The 17,474-nt window shown below is 40.3% G+C and overlaps 1 protein-coding gene and 2 non-coding genes across 3 annotated transcripts; all 3 read left to right on the top strand.

The window, feature by feature from the left end:
- Nucleotides 1-8,235: 8,235 nt before the first annotated feature.
- Nucleotides 8,236-13,260, top strand: RPL21 (ribosomal protein L21). The gene is made up of 6 exons (XM_027116633.1): nt 8,236-8,272; nt 10,803-10,881; nt 11,192-11,253; nt 12,016-12,128; nt 12,873-13,023; nt 13,134-13,260. Exons 2-6 carry the CDS (start codon nt 10,815-10,817, stop codon nt 13,221-13,223), a joined length of 483 nt encoding a protein of 160 aa, XP_026972434.1. The 5' UTR covers nt 8,236-8,272; nt 10,803-10,814; the 3' UTR covers nt 13,224-13,260.
- LOC113625866 (small nucleolar RNA SNORD102) lies at nt 11,839-11,909 on the top strand. Its single transcript, XR_003434913.1, has one exon. It is a non-coding gene; the product is annotated as a small nucleolar RNA SNORD102 (small nucleolar RNA).
- Nucleotides 12,173-12,299, top strand: LOC113625870 (small nucleolar RNA SNORA27). Its single transcript, XR_003434917.1, has one exon. It is a non-coding gene; the product is annotated as a small nucleolar RNA SNORA27 (small nucleolar RNA).
- Nucleotides 13,261-17,474: the final 4,214 nt, after the last annotated feature.

Here is a 17,474-nt window from a genome sequence, read left to right as displayed (position 1 = left end):
TCTTCTCTCAGGCATCTGCATGGCTTCCTTCGTCACTTTCTTCAGCTCTTTGCTCCTTCTCAGTGAGGTCTTCTCTGATCACCCTATTTTAAATAGTAATGTCTCATCATTCCCCTTTCCTGCTTTTTTTTTCCTCCATAGCACTTGTCTACATCTGTCATAGTGTGTATATCATAACATAATCATGTAAATGGTATATTATCTATGATCTGTCTTTCATCACTAGAATGTAAACTTCAAGAGCACAGGGATTTTTGTCTGTTTTATTCCTCTGTGTCTCCAGCGTTAGATCAGTGCCTGTCATATAACAGGTGCTCAGTGAATGCATGCTCCATGAATGAATGAATGCCCTGAGTACTACTGAGGAAACCAGTCAGCTGGGCAGCAGACTAAGTTGGAATTATTATTAATCTCAAGTGGACCCTAAACCCCAATTCATTCTGTTACTATAAGACTCTGCAACTGTGAACGAGTTTTCTTAAAACTCCATTAATACTATTAAAATCCAATGGGGCCATCATGTTGCTTCCATCCATTTCCATCTTTTCCATCTCTATTTCCAAATATTTTTTGAGCATTTACTACTTGCTAAGCACTGGATACGAAGTAGTATGCCTATAGTGACTAAGTCCTTACCTTTATGACGCTTACATTTAAATTTTCTGAAATCCATTGTGCCAAAGAAATCAGACCACTAACCCCAGAAATTCCTTATCCAGTTTATCCTCCAGTTTCAAATATCTTCTCCTAGATCAACTAAAATTAAATAGAATTCTAGCAAATGATTTAAATTGAACCTTACCAATTTCATGCATGTAAATCAGCTTTCAAATACTACAGAAACCAACTTTTAAGTATCACAGATTCATGAAAACTAGTTTGAAGAAAATCATTGGCAATGGAATTGTATTTACAAAATGTGAAAGCTTTGTGAAAATTAGCAGCATTAAAACAATGTCTGACGAAGGTTATTCACGTAACACTTTTTGCTTCAGCTACAAGTCCCGGTGCTAAAACTTTTCAAAAGCATCTTGTATCAGTTACTTTGCAGAAGCGTATTGATGTCATTGTGGTTCATTATAATGGTTAAAGTTATTATCGTTTTTCCAAAAAAAAGTCTATTTCAAAAATTCCTGGCATCTATGAAACTGTAGCCAGAGTAATTTTTCTAATGGCTAAAAAGGTTTTAGTCTTTTGTCAGCAAGTACTGTAGTCAAAATATTTCAACCACAGATTCTTCTTCATTCCATCAGAGTACAGCCAAGTACCTGAACGACAGCAGAAGGTAGAGACAGGACACTCTGCTAGTCAGCAGAAAATTCTGAATCTAATCAGAGGACAGAGGCCTAATTGCTCACCTATTCCATTTGACAGCCAGAAAGACTATTTTGAGAAAACGTCTGTGGATTTCTTTTTAAAGTGTCTCCAAGAGAAATTTTAACAAGCATAATCAAGTGTGAGTTCCATACCTATCTGATTTTCCCACAAATCTGACCTAACAAGCAGTTTCACTGGAAATATAAGGACGTGAGAGAATAACAGTGAAGCAAAATTAGTCTAATTACAGGATAAATTAAAAATCCAAGACCTTGAACTTCCATGGTGGCGCAGTGGTTAAGAATTCACCTGCCAATGCAGGGGACATGGGTTTGATCTCTGGTCCGGGGAGATCCCACATGCCGCGGAGCAACTAAGCCCATGAACCACAACTACTGAGCCTGCGCTCTAGAGCCCACGAGCCACAACCACTGAGCCCACGCACCACAACTACTGAAGCCTGCGCACCTAAAGCCCATGTTCTGCAACAAGAGAAGCCACTGCAATGAGAAGCCCACGCACCGCAACGAAGAGTAGCCCCCGCTCGCCACAACTAGAGAAGGCCCACATGGAGCAACAAAGACCCAACGCAGCCAAAAATAAATAAATTTATTTTTTTAAAAATCCAAGAACTTCAGTTCAAGACAATTCAGCAGTTGCCATTGCAATTTTGATAGGAATTGCATTGAATCTATAGATTGCTTTGAATAGTATGGACATTTTATCAGTATTTATTTCATTCCAATCCATGAGCACAGAATATCTTTCCACTTATTCGTGTCTTCAATTTCTTTCCTTAATGTCTTATAGTTTTCAGTATACAGGTTTTCACTTCCTTGTTTAAATTTATTCCTAAGTATTTTATTCTTTTTGATGCAATTATAAATGGGACTGTTTCCTTAATTTCTCTTTCTGATAGTTGTTAGTGTATAGAAATGTAACAGATTTTTATATACTGATTTTGTACCCTGCAACTTTACTGAATTCATTTATTAGTTCTAACAGTTTTTCTGATGGATCTTTAGGGTTTTTTTGTCCACACACACACACACAGATGCACACACAGACACACATATATATAAATATACATATGTAGTGCAGTATTACTCAGCCATAACAAAGAAAGAGATCTTACCATTTGTGACAACGTGGATGCACCTTCAGGGCATTAAGCTAAGTGAAACAACTCAGACAGAGAAAGACAAATACTGTCTGATCTCTCTTATACATGGAATCTAAAAAAAAAAAAAAAAAAGACCAAGGTCTTAGATATAGAGAACAGACTGGTGGTTGCCAGAAGCAGGGGGAGGGGTGAAGGGTGGGAGAAATGGGTGAAGGGAGTCAAAGTGTAAAATTTTTTAAATAAATAAATAATAAGTAAAACAAATTTAAGGATAACTTAATCCACTGTGCTGATTCATTTACACTTAGCTCATCAAAATGTATTTTGTTGTAAAATAGATAGCTAGTGGGAAGCAGCCCCATAGCACAGGGAGATCAGCTCCGTGCTTTGTGTCTACCTAGAGGGGTGGGATAGGGAGGGTGGGAGGGAGATGCAAGAGGGAGGGGATATGGGGATATATGTATATGTATAGCTGATTCACTTTGTTATAAAGCAGAAAGTAACACACCACTGTAAAGCAATTATACTCTAATAAAGATGTTAAAAAAAATAAAATGTATTTTGTAAGACTGTCTATTATCCAAGAAATCTTTTGAGCCTTTTTAAGACAAGTCTTTTGTCTTTGAACCAGTGAGTTCTAATTTTCCATATGAATGACGCTTGGACCTTGAAAGATAGACGATCAGTTGATTTTCAACTTGGATTCTTAAAATTTTAAGTGAAATGAAAACTTGATATTCTGTTTATTGATGGGGCACTGAATAAGGTCATTAAAAAAAAAAAATTCTCAACTCAGGTCCAGATAGCCATATTATCAATCAAACAGGGTTAACAAAAGACGTGAAATTTGTCTGTCACACATTTCCAAGTTGTGCCTTACTGTCTAAACATAACTAGGTCTCCATAAATCACTGCAATGTCTTTCCCAACTCTCACTTCAATACTTTTTCTGTCTGAATACTCCTGATATTTGATTAGGTTCTTCCTCATGTTGCTCTGGCCTTAAAGTCTAGGGCAGTTGAAGATATTTTAGAAGCTGGAGCAAGAAACAGGATTTGAGAACAGAAAAATCTGGATGCAGATAATGAGGATCTGAGTTATGGGGTTGAGATTCAGTTCGAATGTCTAATCACACGGTCACAAGCTTGTTTATGTCTGTTTTCATGTAAAGAATCAAGTTCTGGAAGGGTACAATCTTTGTCTTACTTGATTTAAAAAAAAGTTTCTCTTCACTTTTTTCTGCTTCTCAAGATCTCAAATGAAAATTTTCATTGAAAAAAGATTATTTTGTGTAATTATTCTTCACCATATGTTTTTCAATTATTCATAATATTTCTGCCTCATTACTTTGGCTATCATTACAGTGACATTTTCCTGGAGACAAAATTCTCATTATATACTTTCTGTTTTTTTTTTTCCTACAACAATTTAATTTCTGAATTCACCCAAACTTCAGCTATTTTTGCTTAGGATTGAGTCTACATGCCAAGGGTCTAATGTATTTTTTTTCTTTTTTTAACATCTTTATTGGAGTATAATTGCTTTACAATGGTGTGTTACTTTCTGCTTTATAACAAAGTGAATCAGCTATACATATACATATATCCCCATATCCCCCCCCTCTTGCGTCTCCCTCCCACCCTCTCTATCCCACCTCTCTAGGTAGACACAAAGCACGGAGCTGATCTCCCTGTGCTATGTGGCTGCTTCCCATTAGCTATCTATTTTACGTTTGGTAGTGTATATATATGTCCATGCCACTCTCTCACTTCGTGCCAGCTTACACTTCCCACTCCCCGTGTCCTCAAATACATTCTCTACATCTGCGTCTTTATTCCAGTCCTGCTCCTAGGTTCTTCATAACCATTTTTTTAGATTCCGTATATATGTATTAACATACAGTATTTGTTTTTCTCTTTCTGATTTACTTCACTCTGTATTACAGACTCTAGGTCCATGCACCTCACTACAAATAACTCAATTTCGTTTCTTTTTATGGCTGAGTAATATTCCATTGTATATATGTGCCACATCTTCTCATCCATTCATCTGTCGATGGACACTTAGGTTGCTTCCATGTCCTGGCTATTGTAAATAGAGCTGCAATGAACACTGTGGTACATGACTCTTTTTGAATTATGGTTTTATCAGGGTACAGGCCCAGGAGTGGGATTGCTGGTCGTATGGTAGTTCTATTTTTAGCTTTTTAAGGAACCTCCATACTGTTCTCCACAGTGGCTGTATCAATTTACCTTCCCACCAACAATGCAAGAGGGTTCCCTTTTATCCACACCCTCTCCAGCATTTATTGTTTGTAGATTTTTTGATGATGGCCATTCTGACTGGTGTGAGGTGATACCTCATTGTAGTTTTGATTTTCATTTCTCTAATGATTAGCAATGTTGAGCATTCTATCATGTGCTTGTTGGCAATCTGTATATCTTCTGTGGAGAAATGTCTCGAGGTCTTCTGCCCATTTTTGGATTGGGTTGTTTGTTTTTTTGATATTGAGCTGCATAAGCTGCTTGTAAATTTTGGAGATTAATCCTTTGCCAGTTGCTTCATTTGCAAATATTTTCTCCCATTCTGAGGGTTGTCTTTTTGTCTTGTTTTCATTATATATTTTCTACACTAGAAAATCCTAACTGGTTCTCATTTGAAATTGTCCTTCTGCCAATACACCAAGACAAAGGGCAAATCCGATGGAGTTGACTGATACTCAGAGTTTCCAACTAGAGCCTCACACATAAGAAGACAGATCCATGTTTCCTCCTAGCTTAGAAAATTTGCCCCACTGGAGTTAAAATGCCAATGTCTCCTGAAAACCAAAATAAAACAAAACGTATACTTTGTTAATCTGCTTCTACAGAGAAAAATACAAAAGTGGAAATAGAGATGTGAACTTACTTTAATGACCGAAAGTTATGGGTTTCTCTTAGTCGTTTACTCAAGCCTGGTGCAAAATCATAAATCGGCTTCATTTTAATGTCACATTCCTGTTCATTTGTTGACCTTATTTTCTAAGGCTATTGGATGGCTTTCGTTTCTCTGAGTTTTTAAAGTTGTTATCCATCTGTACGCCTTTACATATGCAAAAATACTTTCTGCCTAAAATACCCTTACTACTTGTTGTCTGGTCAAAGTGTGACTCCTTCATCAAATTCAACCTCCTCTGTGAAGCTTCGTTGTTCATCCAGGGATTCTTCTCTCCCATGCCCTCCTCTAATCTAGGCGCAGTGGGTCATCCACAGAACACCCACACTGCTCAACTCCGTGTCGTCTGCTTTTCCACTTACAGTAGTCTAGCATCTTCCTCTTCCACCAAGCTCTCTGTGGAGTCCTTGAGGGCCAGGATCATGTTTTATTCATTTTTATAGTCTCATTATGCACTTCAGTACCTTATTTAATCTAGATGCTTATAAATATTGAATGAATTTTGAGTTTTCCTACTTTCTACATTTAATGTACTTCACATTTCTTTAAGTTTCAATCCTTTTCTTATTCTTTTTTACATTAATGATCTCAAACTGGAGGTAAATTGACCTTTAGACACTTAGGAAACCACTTTGGTTTTCAGATCTGTATGATAGAACTAATGACACAAACCTACTTTAAAAGCCTGTAATAAAAATAAATGCCTTACTCTCCAGAGGAAAATGGTAAATAAATAAAAATAGAGGTTCACTTTGGAAAACCATTTGGCAATTTTCTATGAAGTTAGAGATACCTTATGATCAAGCAATGCTCTAGGTATCACCCAGAAGAACAGAAAACATATTCACAAAAATATTTATGGCGGCTTTTTTCATAGTAGCATAAAACTGAGAGGAAAAAACCAAATTTCCATCAAGACGAGAATGTATAAATAAATTGTGGTAAATTCATATAGTAGAATACTACTTATCAATAAAAAATAAAATAAACTACTGGTACAAGCAACAACATGATTGAATCTTAAAAACACTAAGCTGAAAAAAAAAGAGCCAGACAAAAAGTGCACATACTGTACAGTAGCATTTATATGAAATTTAAGAATAGGCGAAACTAATCTATGGTTATAGAAATCAGAATGTTGGATTGTTCTGGTTGGGGAGGGGATCAGCTGGGACAAAGCACAGGGAATTGTTAATGGGAATGGCAATATTCTGGATCTTGATTGGGGATATTGGTTCCAAGGCTATATATTTACATTAGTCAAAAATCATCCAAATGGGATTTCCCTGGTGGCACGGTGGTTAAGAATCCTCCTGCCAATGCAGGGGATACTGGTTCGAGCCTGGTCCAGGAAGATCCCACATGCCACGGAGCAACTAAGCCTGTGCGCCATGACTACTGAGCCTGCACTCTAGAGCCCATGAGCCACAACTACTGAGCCCGCGTGCTGCAACTACTGAAGCCTGCATGCCTACAGCCTGTGCTCTGCAACAAGAGAAGCTGCCGCAATGAAAAGCCCGAGCACCACGACGAAGAGTAGTCCCCACTCGCCGCAACTACAGAAAACCCGGGTGCAGCAATGAAGACTCAACACAGCCAAAAATAATTAATTTTAAAAAATGTACAATATTGTGTCACTAATTGAAACTGTAGCATACTAATGTTAAGATGTTCACAAAAGGGTAAACTGGGTGCCAAGTATACGGGAATTCTCTGTACCATTTTTCTAAAAAATTTTTTTGCTAAATCTAAAACTACCCTTTAAAAACTATTAATATTTATTAATATTGATTAAAAATAAATTATTTAGAAAATATTAAAAAGTATAGTGATGAATAAACAATCACCTCCCATGTATTCAATAACCAGCTTAAAATTAGTCAAAATAGTTAAAGCCTCCTGTATACCCCTTTCTTTACAGTCCCCTTCCTACCAGACAAGACCACTTTTCTAAATTTGATTTTCATCCCCTTGTATTTCTTGACTACTTTCACTACATATGCATATATGCCTAAGCAATATATAGTATTGTTTTGCATGTTTCAAAATTGTACGTGTATAAATTGTCCTATTATGTATGTTCCACATGTCCCTCTTTTTGCTTCATCACATTTGCGGGCTCAGTCTTGACTTACTGGCATATAATATTCCACCGTATGAATACCCCATAATGGGTTTATGCTCTTATTGGTGAACGTTTCCAACTTTTTGCTTCTATTCCTAGTGCTGTTGTGGATATCCTTGTCTACGTAGCAAAGTTCCCATAAGATAAGCAGTTAGGAGCGGAATGCTGGAATTTGGTATTTGCATATTTTCGGTTTCACTAGATTTTGCCAAATTGCTTCGCAAAGTGGTTGTAACAGGGGTACGTACCTACCAGCAGATGCGTAGTGTTTCGACGCATTGAGGGGAAAAACGTTTGAAAGACATATAAACCGTACAACATGCTTTCTTCACCATAATTTTGCTTTTGTGTCCACGCAACCATTCCCACAAACTGCAGTTCGGAGCACAGAAAAGAACTCAGACAACGTAAGACCAGACGGCTCCGACGCCCGAGGACGCAAGCACACGCCCATTTCGCGCGTGGTGTCTGACGCAAGGGCTGACGTCATCACGCTCGCGACGTCTGCGCCTGTTTGACGCCCTTGAAGGCCCCTTTCCAGGCTGTCTGGCAAGATCCAAGTGTCAGCTTGTGTCGGTCGGTTACCTCTTTTTCGCAAGAAAGGAAAATATCCTCACAGGTTCTTCTGGTTCTCAGAGACGACACCCTTACCCAGGAAAGAGTGGCTGTCGGCCGGCGTTTTCTCAGGCAGCGCCGCGGGCAGCCCGTAGGCCCTTGTAAGGCGCGCGCGCGGCGCCGCCTCCTTCTTTTCGGCCGGAACCGCCATCTTCCAGGTACAGTACGCGCGTGGCTCCCGGAGCCTCTTGTCCTTCCCCCTGTTTTACAGGCGTGAGTTCCAACCCTGTGGCCGCTGGGGCCGTGCATTGGAGCCCTAGGGAGATCATCTAGCCAGCCTGGGGCCCGCTGGCCTGGGCGGTGGAGCCGTGTCCGTCCAGACTCGGCGCGGTGGGCGCGGGGCCGGGGACCAGGCTGCGATGCCGTGGGTTTGCGGGGGGACAGGCTCTGGAAAAACGAGGCCGAGGCACCGGGGTGAGGCGATTCTGGTCCATCGGGAAAGGAATTCGTCCTTCAGCGCCCCCACGGCTTCAGCCCGTCTCTCCTGGGCTTTCTCGGTTCGGCTCTGGCGCCGCGTGGCCGCTTGCTTTTCCAACGCCTTCAGTGTGGCATCGTAACCCCTGTTGTAAGACCTAAACTGTAATGCCCTGGGGTAGGGGCTTCGGGGCAGTAGGAGCGGGTTGAGAACCAGGCGCCGGTTTTAATCTCCCGAGACCTGGGGGTGTGTGTGAGAAAGTCGGGGATCGTGGTCGGAGAACTGCAGAGGTGCCCCCGAGTCCCCCTGGATGAAGAAGCCCAGCCCATTCGTCGTTGACGTGGGAGATTTCCGGTTCTCTTAATTCTGGCCCGGGACCGCAATTGGAGAAAGGGAAAATACTCTGTTTGCTACGGGTATTGTTTTGTTCATGCCAGGGCAGCAAGTGTTAAGCGAAGGGATTCCTGAATAGCTGTGTCTGATTTAGGCGTTTAGGGGGAAAGTTAACTGAATAACCCCTTAGTCTTAGTTTTGCATCTGTGTCTAGTTTGTAGCAGCCAGCTGCCAAGAGTTGAGGAAACAGCGGGTTGCGCCCCTGTAATGGGTCCCATTTTTGGTAGTATTTATAGACTTTAAATTGTCATTGCTTGGGACGTTAAGTATCGTTTTTAAAAACTCACTCGATTATATGTGTATTGAGTCCTGATGGATTTCGAACTTGGAAAAATGGGTCTAGTGGAAGGAGCGTGGGCTCTGGAGTCAGAAAGGACTTCCAGGGCTTCCCTGGTGGTGCAGTGGTTAAGAATCCGCTTGCCAGTGCAGGCGACACGGGTTGGAGCTCTGGTCCGGGAAGATCCCACATGCCGCAGAGCAAGCAAACCCGTGCACCACAACTACTGAGCCTGCGCTCTAGAACCCACGAGCCCCAACTATTGAAGCCCGCGCACCTAGAGCCCGTGCTCCGCAATGAGAAAAGCCCCCACTCGCTGTAATTAGAGAGAGCCGGTGCACGACAACGAAGACCCAACGTGGCCAAAAATTTAAAAACTAAATTTAGTTTTTAAAAAAACGAAAGGACTTATTACTGATTCTGTCACTTTGTGTCTCCATGAAGTGAGTTGACCTGCAGAGCATGTCTCCTTGTTTATGAACTTAAGGGGAGTTTATATGAACTTAATGCAAATGTAGCCATGAGAATTAAAACAGTACTTGTACTTGATAGATTCTTCTCACCATTTAAAGTGAAGTGTGCATTCGTTGTAACAGTGATTTGGCTTTGGTGGGTTAGCTGGAACATTCTTCGGTCTCCTTGCCACACAGGTTATATGAAAAAGGTACTTAGGAGTCACTTTTCTTTACGGTTAAGATGTAATAAATTGAGAGGTTGACTTACATTAGAACGTTGTCGACAACCTAAGCTGGTCTTTGGTGTATTTTGCCTTGTGGTAGGAGTAGTCGGCAATGGTAGTTCTGCCCTTGGATGATCTGAGGCAATTAAAACCATTATTTTGACCTTTTGGGAAACAAAGTGAAAGGTTCAACTCAGCCTATACGTGAGTTCTTAGGCAATGATAAAGTACTGTTTACTAGTAAGCGCTTTGCATGTGCTAGGAATTGCTCAATGTTTTGTAGACATTACCTTAGTTGATTATAAAAGTATTAATACTGTTTTACATATGAGGATCAGGGTTTTAAATGTTGGTCTCCCAGCAGGTAGGTGGCAAAACCAGGTCAGTGATTATAAAGCCTTCTACCTCACATTTTCTGGTAAACAACTGAGTAATTAGATATATGAAGTAAGTTAGAGATTTTTGACAGTTAATAGGCGCGGTATTAAATCCGTAGGTTGATAAGAAAAGGGGTTTAATCCATTATGTATAAATGCAAGACTGAGTTTTGTCGTGCTTTGCAACAATAAACTGCCTTCTAGTTGGTAATTCCAGTGTTCTTGGCAGTCTAAGCTGGGTTCTACAGATGTAGTGTGGCAGAAGTCCTGTTGTGTTGTTACATTCTAATAGGGAAAATCCTGGTTTGGGTTCTAAAATCCAGTTCTGCTTCTTACGAGTTTTAGGCAGTTTTGGCAGAAATCTTGGTAAAATTACTGTTTCTTACCATTATAAGAGCTATTGATTTGTGAACCAGCTTTTTAGATAGTTGCCTAATTCTCGTGTTGCTACGGAACTTAGTGCATTTGTAATTACACATTTTTTGGTTAAAGGGGCAAATGTCAATTTTGCAGTTGTATTTGACTCTTTGATACTTTCTGGTTTCAGTAATTCGCCAAAATGACCAACACAAAGGGAAAGAGGAGGGGCACCCGCTACATGTTCTCTAGGCCTTTTAGAAAACATGGTGAGTAGATCCACCCTCCTTGGGAGCAAGCGTGGCATACATTTGTGTTTTATTACCTATGTGTTGTCGTTCATATAATGTGTTCTTAATAAATGGCATTAATTAATCAGCATGTAGCTAACTTATTTGTAATAAATAAAAAGCATGAATTTTATATAGTGGTTCTTAAATTGTCGACTAGCAAGATTTTAAAGTACACGTAACTGCCAAAAAGTAGTGTGTTGAAAGCTAGTAAGCTTATATATTTCTCTTACTCTTGACTTTTTAATCTTGATATTGACTGTATTGGGGTTTTTTGGGTTTTTTGCAGGAGTTGTTCCTTTGGCCACATACATGCGGATCTACAAGAAAGGTGATATTGTAGATATCAAGGTAAATTATAAAATTGGGGAAATAACTACAGAGTAACATTAGAAGTTAGAAAAGTTGTGTTTAATATTAAAATCTGAATAGGGTGTATTGCATCTTTTTTTCTTCCTAATCGGGGGAAAATCTATTTCCTGAAAAAGCTCGTGAGAGTATAGAGTAGCTATTTTATGTTACATTTTTATTTTTGTAATAAATTTATTTTTTTTGGCTGCATTGGGTCTTTGTTGTCAAGTCTTCATTGCAGTGCGTGGGCTTCTTATTGCAGTGGCTTCTCTTGTTGCAGAGCTTGGGCTCTAGAGCGCAGGCTCAGTAGTTGTGGCGCACGGGCTTAGTTGCTCTGGCATGTGGGATCTTCCCGGACCAGGTCTCGAACCCGTGTCCCCTGCATTGGCAGGCGGATTCATAACCACTGTGCCACCAGGGAAGTCCCTAGAATGGCTATTTTAATTTTACTTTAATAAACAAGAGTTTTAAAAGTGCTATTCTTGAGTCTAAGAATTTTCTCATTACTTGTTTTTAACAGCTAGTGGAAAAATTAAGGGGGGGAAGTCCTGTGGATTTGTATTTAAACGTGTCCTGGCACTCTAGAGCTTAATGATGATTGTCTTTTTGATTGCTAAAAGCAACGTGAAAATGACATTTCACCGGCTCTGAAAGCTCTTGAGTTGCCATCTAAAGAAGAAAAAATCTTGGAATATCTTAGTTACTTTGGATTTAAATGGAGGGGGAAATTGCTGGCATAACGTTTATCTCCTTTCTTAACAGGGAATGGGCACTGTTCAAAAAGGAATGCCCCACAAGTGTTACCATGGCAAAACTGGGAGAGTCTACAATGTTACCCAGCATGCTGTTGGCATCATTGTAAACAAACAAGTTAAGTAAGTAATGTCATAGTTCTTTGTGCCTACTTAGTATTCCCTCACACCCCCCTTTCACTTTGCCAGTTGGACTTATGTCTTTATTGGTCATTCAAGTGGGGCAAAGGAAATACCCTTTTAAAACTCAAGCAAACTGGGTGTTTGTCTTGTAACCTGTCAGAGGAAACAAATTGTAATAAACTTACTGGAAAGTCTTGTGAGGTTTGTTAGCTAAGCCGTTCTGGTTTTCACAGTGTAAAAAGTTTAATAAGTTGTAAATTTTATTAGTGATCTGGTTTTGCTTAAATAATTTGGTATTTTAGAGTCTGTCACCTCATCAGAAGAGAGCTTAAAAGTGGGGATGTTTGGGCTTCCCTGGTGGCGCAGTGGTTGGGAGTCCACCTGCCGATGCAGGGGGCGTGGGTTCGTGCCCCGGGCCGGGAAGATCCCACGTGCCGCGGAGCGGCTGGGCCCGTGAGACATGGCCGCTGGGCTTGCGCGTCCGGAGCCTGTGCTCCGCAATGGGAGAGGCCACAACAGTGAGAGGCCCGCGTACCGCAAAAAACAAAAAAGTGGGGATGTTTGCCTCAAGGCCCTATTCAGTAAGATTTAATAAATGATTATAAATTTGCCATTACCTTGTTGATTTATCCTATCTGTAGGTAAAAAAATATTCATGGTTTAATTAACAAATGAAACTGTCGAAAGAATTCTCTGAATTTTGGCTGTGTTTTTGACGCACTTAAGAGTTTCTTCTCTCTCCAGGGGCAAGATTCTTGCCAAGAGAATTAATGTGCGTATTGAGCATATTAAGCACTCTAAGAGCCGGGATAGCTTCCTGAAACGGGTGAAGGAAAATGATCAGAAAAAGAAGGAAGCCAAAGAGAAAGGTACTTGGGTTCAACTGAAGCGCCAGGTGAGTGCTTGGCAGGGTGTCTTGGTTTTACATACATTATTAGTTCCGGGGGCACTTTGAAATTGAGTTACAGTACTTTTCATAATTATTCCCTCGCCTTTTTTTAATAGCCTGCTCCACCCAGAGAAGCACACTTCGTGAGAACCAATGGAAAGGAGCCTGAACTGTTGGAGCCCATTCCCTATGAATTCATGGCATGATGGGTGTAAAGAAAATAAAAGACCGGGACTGTGTAAATGTTTCTCTTAATTGAGTAGAAGTGTGTGACCCCCTTCCCCAAACAAATATTTAATTGTGTCCGAATTCAGTGGGTGACATCTTTTTACTTTTCAAATTTAGTGGGGTTTATTCCTGAAAGATGTGAGGTAGTTTGTTGTGCAGTATACTCCATTGATTAATAAACTGCTAGATATTACTTATAAAATATTTGTACTAGTTTGAAAATAGTTTCAATTCCTATGAACAAAGGATTTAAAATGAATGAAAGTTATCTGTTATAATTAAGCTCAGGAAAAGTTGATGCTCAAAATTGCATCATAAATTAAGTAGCTGTGTTTTGAGGATCAAGAACTTACCTTTGAAGCCTACTATTTAAATATACAGGGTTTAAAGCCCCTTCCTCGTCCTTTGTGAGTTACATGTTAGTTCTGAGTTGTTCAGACCTTTCGTGCAGCAGGGCTCAGAAAAGTATTAAAAACTGGAATACCTTTTTTTTTTAAACCGGGTAAGTATTTATATAGCATCTAATACGTTATGTGGCATTCTAAGCACTTTACATAATGTACTCGTAAAAAACTTGGAATAAGTTTTGTTTTGCTCATTTTATATGAAAGGAAGCTGAGGCACAAGTAACTTGCCTGAGGTTACAGGTGCATAGTGTTGGGCAAAGATTCAAACCCAGGCAATCTGGCTGCATAATCAGATTTTAGTCATCAGTTCTATATTGCTTCATATTAATAGGAATATTTTAAAGCTACTCTGTCTAGTTGGAACACCATTTTAGGTTTTGTTACTTCCTGGATATTTTTAATAGGATGTGGTAAACATCCAGTAGGGAATTGATCACATCTCATCGCCCTGCCTTCAGTATTCTGTGATAATACCTGTAGCAAGCTTCTTTAAAATGAAAACCTTGGGCTTCCCTGGTGGCGCAGTGGTTACGAATCTGCCTGCCAATGCAGGGGACACGGGTTCGAGCCCTGGTCCGGGAAGATTCCCACATGCCACGGAGCAACTAAGCTTGTGCGCCACAACTACTGAGCCTGCGTGCCGCAACTACTGAAGCCCACACACTTAGAGCCTGTGCTCCGCAACAAGAGAAACCACTGCAGTGAGAAGCCGGCACACTGCAATGAAGAGTAGCCCCCGCTCACCGCAACTAGAGAAAGCCCGTGCGCAGCAAGAAAGACCGAACACAGCCATAAATTAATTAATTTAAGAAAAATGAAAACCTTGACTACTCACTTGGTATTCCGTCCCCACTATTAGACTTGAGGACAAGAACCTGTTTATAATTTTAGTAAACGCTGTGAATAGGTTGAAACCCAATGTTAGTGGCCTTCAGTTTCATCTGGTGAAGTGTGATGGTAATAGGGCTTGGAATCCAGCAAACCCGGGCTTTGCATCTTGGATTCCTAACCTAACTCAGTAAATGGTGGTTATTAATTGCCCTCAAAGATTCACATCTAGTGGTAGAGGGTTATGTTTAAACATGACTCTGTTGGTCAAAAGAAATTGTTTACCAGCACCACCACAGAAAACAAGGAAAACCTTATATACTGCATCAGTTGGCATCTGTGTTCTGTGTTTTTCCATCTTAAGTTACCACTTATGCACTAGGTTGAAGTCACTTTGCATATTTTAAAATTCTATTTCATGAGTATCTTTCATAGCTGTTTCTTCATTCCTGCCCCTTTAGGCACATTTTGATTTCTCCTGTAAACTATTAAAGCAGCTTCAAGGCATGATGTTTATTGAGCCTCCTGCTTTATTGCATATTGCTTAACCTGCGTGTCTATAACTCATGGTTTAGTTTTTCAAGGTATGTGTAACTAGTCTGGTTCCTACTAAATTGTTTTTCTCTTTATTTCTGTTTTCCTACGTGATGGCTTTAGCTATTGGGAAAATTGTGTTTATGGAACTGCTCTTCATTGCCCCAGTTTTGCACACGCACTTGCCTTTGCCTGAAATACCCACACTTTGCTTTGTTCGTTTGATGGATTTCTGCTTGTCGTTCACTCACCTTGAGTCATAGGTGAACCATCCCTGATTAAAGCATTTTAAGGAGGAATGAAAGTGCTTGGAATCAGAGATTACTTCTGGTTTGGGTTGGTGGAATAAATTCCCCCACATTTTTGTGTGTTTGCTTCTCACAGTGTTTATAGTTTTTAAAACCTTCTGCCTTCCTCACTAGACCTGAGGGTAGGGACTCTGCCTTATATTTTGTACTTCTGGTGCCTGGCACATAATATACACTCAGTAAATGCTTTTTAATGAGAAAAGCACTGCTTTTTTTTTGTTTAAGACATTTTCTACTTTATGTTCAGTTTTATTTTCCTACGTACTTTATAAAACTATAGTGTTTCTGAATTTTGAGGGCTAACCAACCATTTTGCTCAGGAGTAATTGGGATTATTAAATCCTTCACGTGGAAAAATCCGAGACTTCAAACATTTCTTTGTTCGTTCTCCAGCCAGTCATGTTAACCTTGCTGACTGTTGCTGCTTCTGTAAAATGAGGGTGTCATCTGCAAGTAGGGATTGGACTGAATGATTCCTAGAGGTCCCTCGCGTGCTTTGAGTCTGATTCCATGTTTAACTATGACTAAGTGAAAGGAAGTATAATTGTGACTTGTCAAAAAGGAAATGGTGGTGTAAGATATCTTAGTTCAGGAGGGCTGGTGAGGCTGGACATTGGGAAAAGGAAAGGCTGCAAACAAGACTGGCTAAGGGGAGTTATTCTTAGGGCAGGTAGTCAGAAAATGTGAACGCTTCCATCTAGTGTATGGTGCAGCAGTTTTCTAAAATACTATCAATGGCAATGCTATGTGAATATGCGTATAGCTCTTTGATTTTTAAAGGTGGATTTCCTCACATGCACAATACTGAGTTTAAAATGTGGTTTCCAGATTCTTGGTTCGTTTTGATTGCTTTCCTAAAGGGTTGTACCAGTTAGCACTCCATGAGTGAGTGAAAATGATTGTCTTGGCACTCTCTTCAGCATTGATTATTATAATTTAGTCTTTGCTAATCTGGCCGGAGAAAATGTTGCGTTATTGAATTTGGCTTTCCTTAGCTTCTGGAACACTTAACCTGGTTTCCTTTTACCTCCACTGCACTCTTTGCTGGACCTTACTGTCTTTCTGACCTCCAAATACTGAAGTACCTTTATTCGCACATTCAAAACCCTATATCATCTGCCCTCTACCTACTTTTCTGACCTAATCTTCTACCACTTCCAGCCCCAAAGTCAGATTCAGTAAGTCATGAGCTATTTGGAGGTCAAACACCATTAAGGAAGTTGTAATCTAGGAAGAGCAGTACAAGCGGAAATCCTATTTAAATCAAGCAAAATAAGGCTTCAAGGAGTGTAAAAGGACAGTAAAGGGGAAAGTTGATGTTTGCAGGGCTCTTGTTTTCACTGATTTTTCGTGGTTTCTCTTGTTTGACCCTTTCCACGTACTGCTTCCTTGGCTTCAGCTTACAGACTAGTGAAAGCCAGCACACTAAGCAAGCAGCTTTTCGTTTGTCTTCCTCATTCTTTTGTAGCTTAAATTCCCAGTCTCCCACTGCCAATATGGCTTCTGCCTACACCACTCTGATGAAACTACTCCTAGAGGTTACCAAACACCTGCTAATTAAACTTAGAGACTTTCCAATTTGGCTTTATCTCCCTGGTATTTGTCAGAGCCAACACCTTTGTTTTTTGCCATCACACTTTAGCCAGGTTCCTCTGCCTGTCTGACTCCTTCGTCCCCCTTATTCTGGATTTTCCTTAATGTTCATATCTGTCACTCCTAAGTTCTTTCTGGATGATCTAAGCCAGTGGTTCTTCAAGTATAGTTTCCCAGCTCGCAGCATCAGCATCTGGGAACTTGTTAAAAATGCAGACCTACTGAATCAGAAATTCCGGGGAGGGGCCGCGGGCAGCACTTAACAAGTTCTCTGGGTGATAGAGACGCATGCTCCAACTTGAGAACCACTAAGTTTATGTCTAGCCATCTCTAATACACGTGAGACTCAATTGCAGAGCTCACTTTCTCTGAAGCTCTAGATGTGTATTTCCAACTCCCTCTTGGGCACCTCCATTTGGTGCAGCTATTACACAGATGAGCTTGGAAGGTTTTATTAGCGGAGAGATGAATTAAATTGAAACCCTTGAGATTTGACTAATGTGTGTTTGCTGATAAGATTACATGTCTGCCTTGAAATGCAGGTCGTTTAATGAGTAAC

The sequence above is a fragment of the Aethalodelphis obliquidens genome, unplaced genomic scaffold (assembly GCF_003676395.1).
Source record: "Aethalodelphis obliquidens isolate GAN/ISIS:26980383/991018 unplaced genomic scaffold, ASM367639v1 scaffold16, whole genome shotgun sequence".
Lineage (NCBI taxonomy): Eukaryota > Metazoa > Chordata > Mammalia > Artiodactyla > Delphinidae > Aethalodelphis > Aethalodelphis obliquidens.
This window is presented reverse-complemented; position numbering and strand designations above follow the sequence as displayed.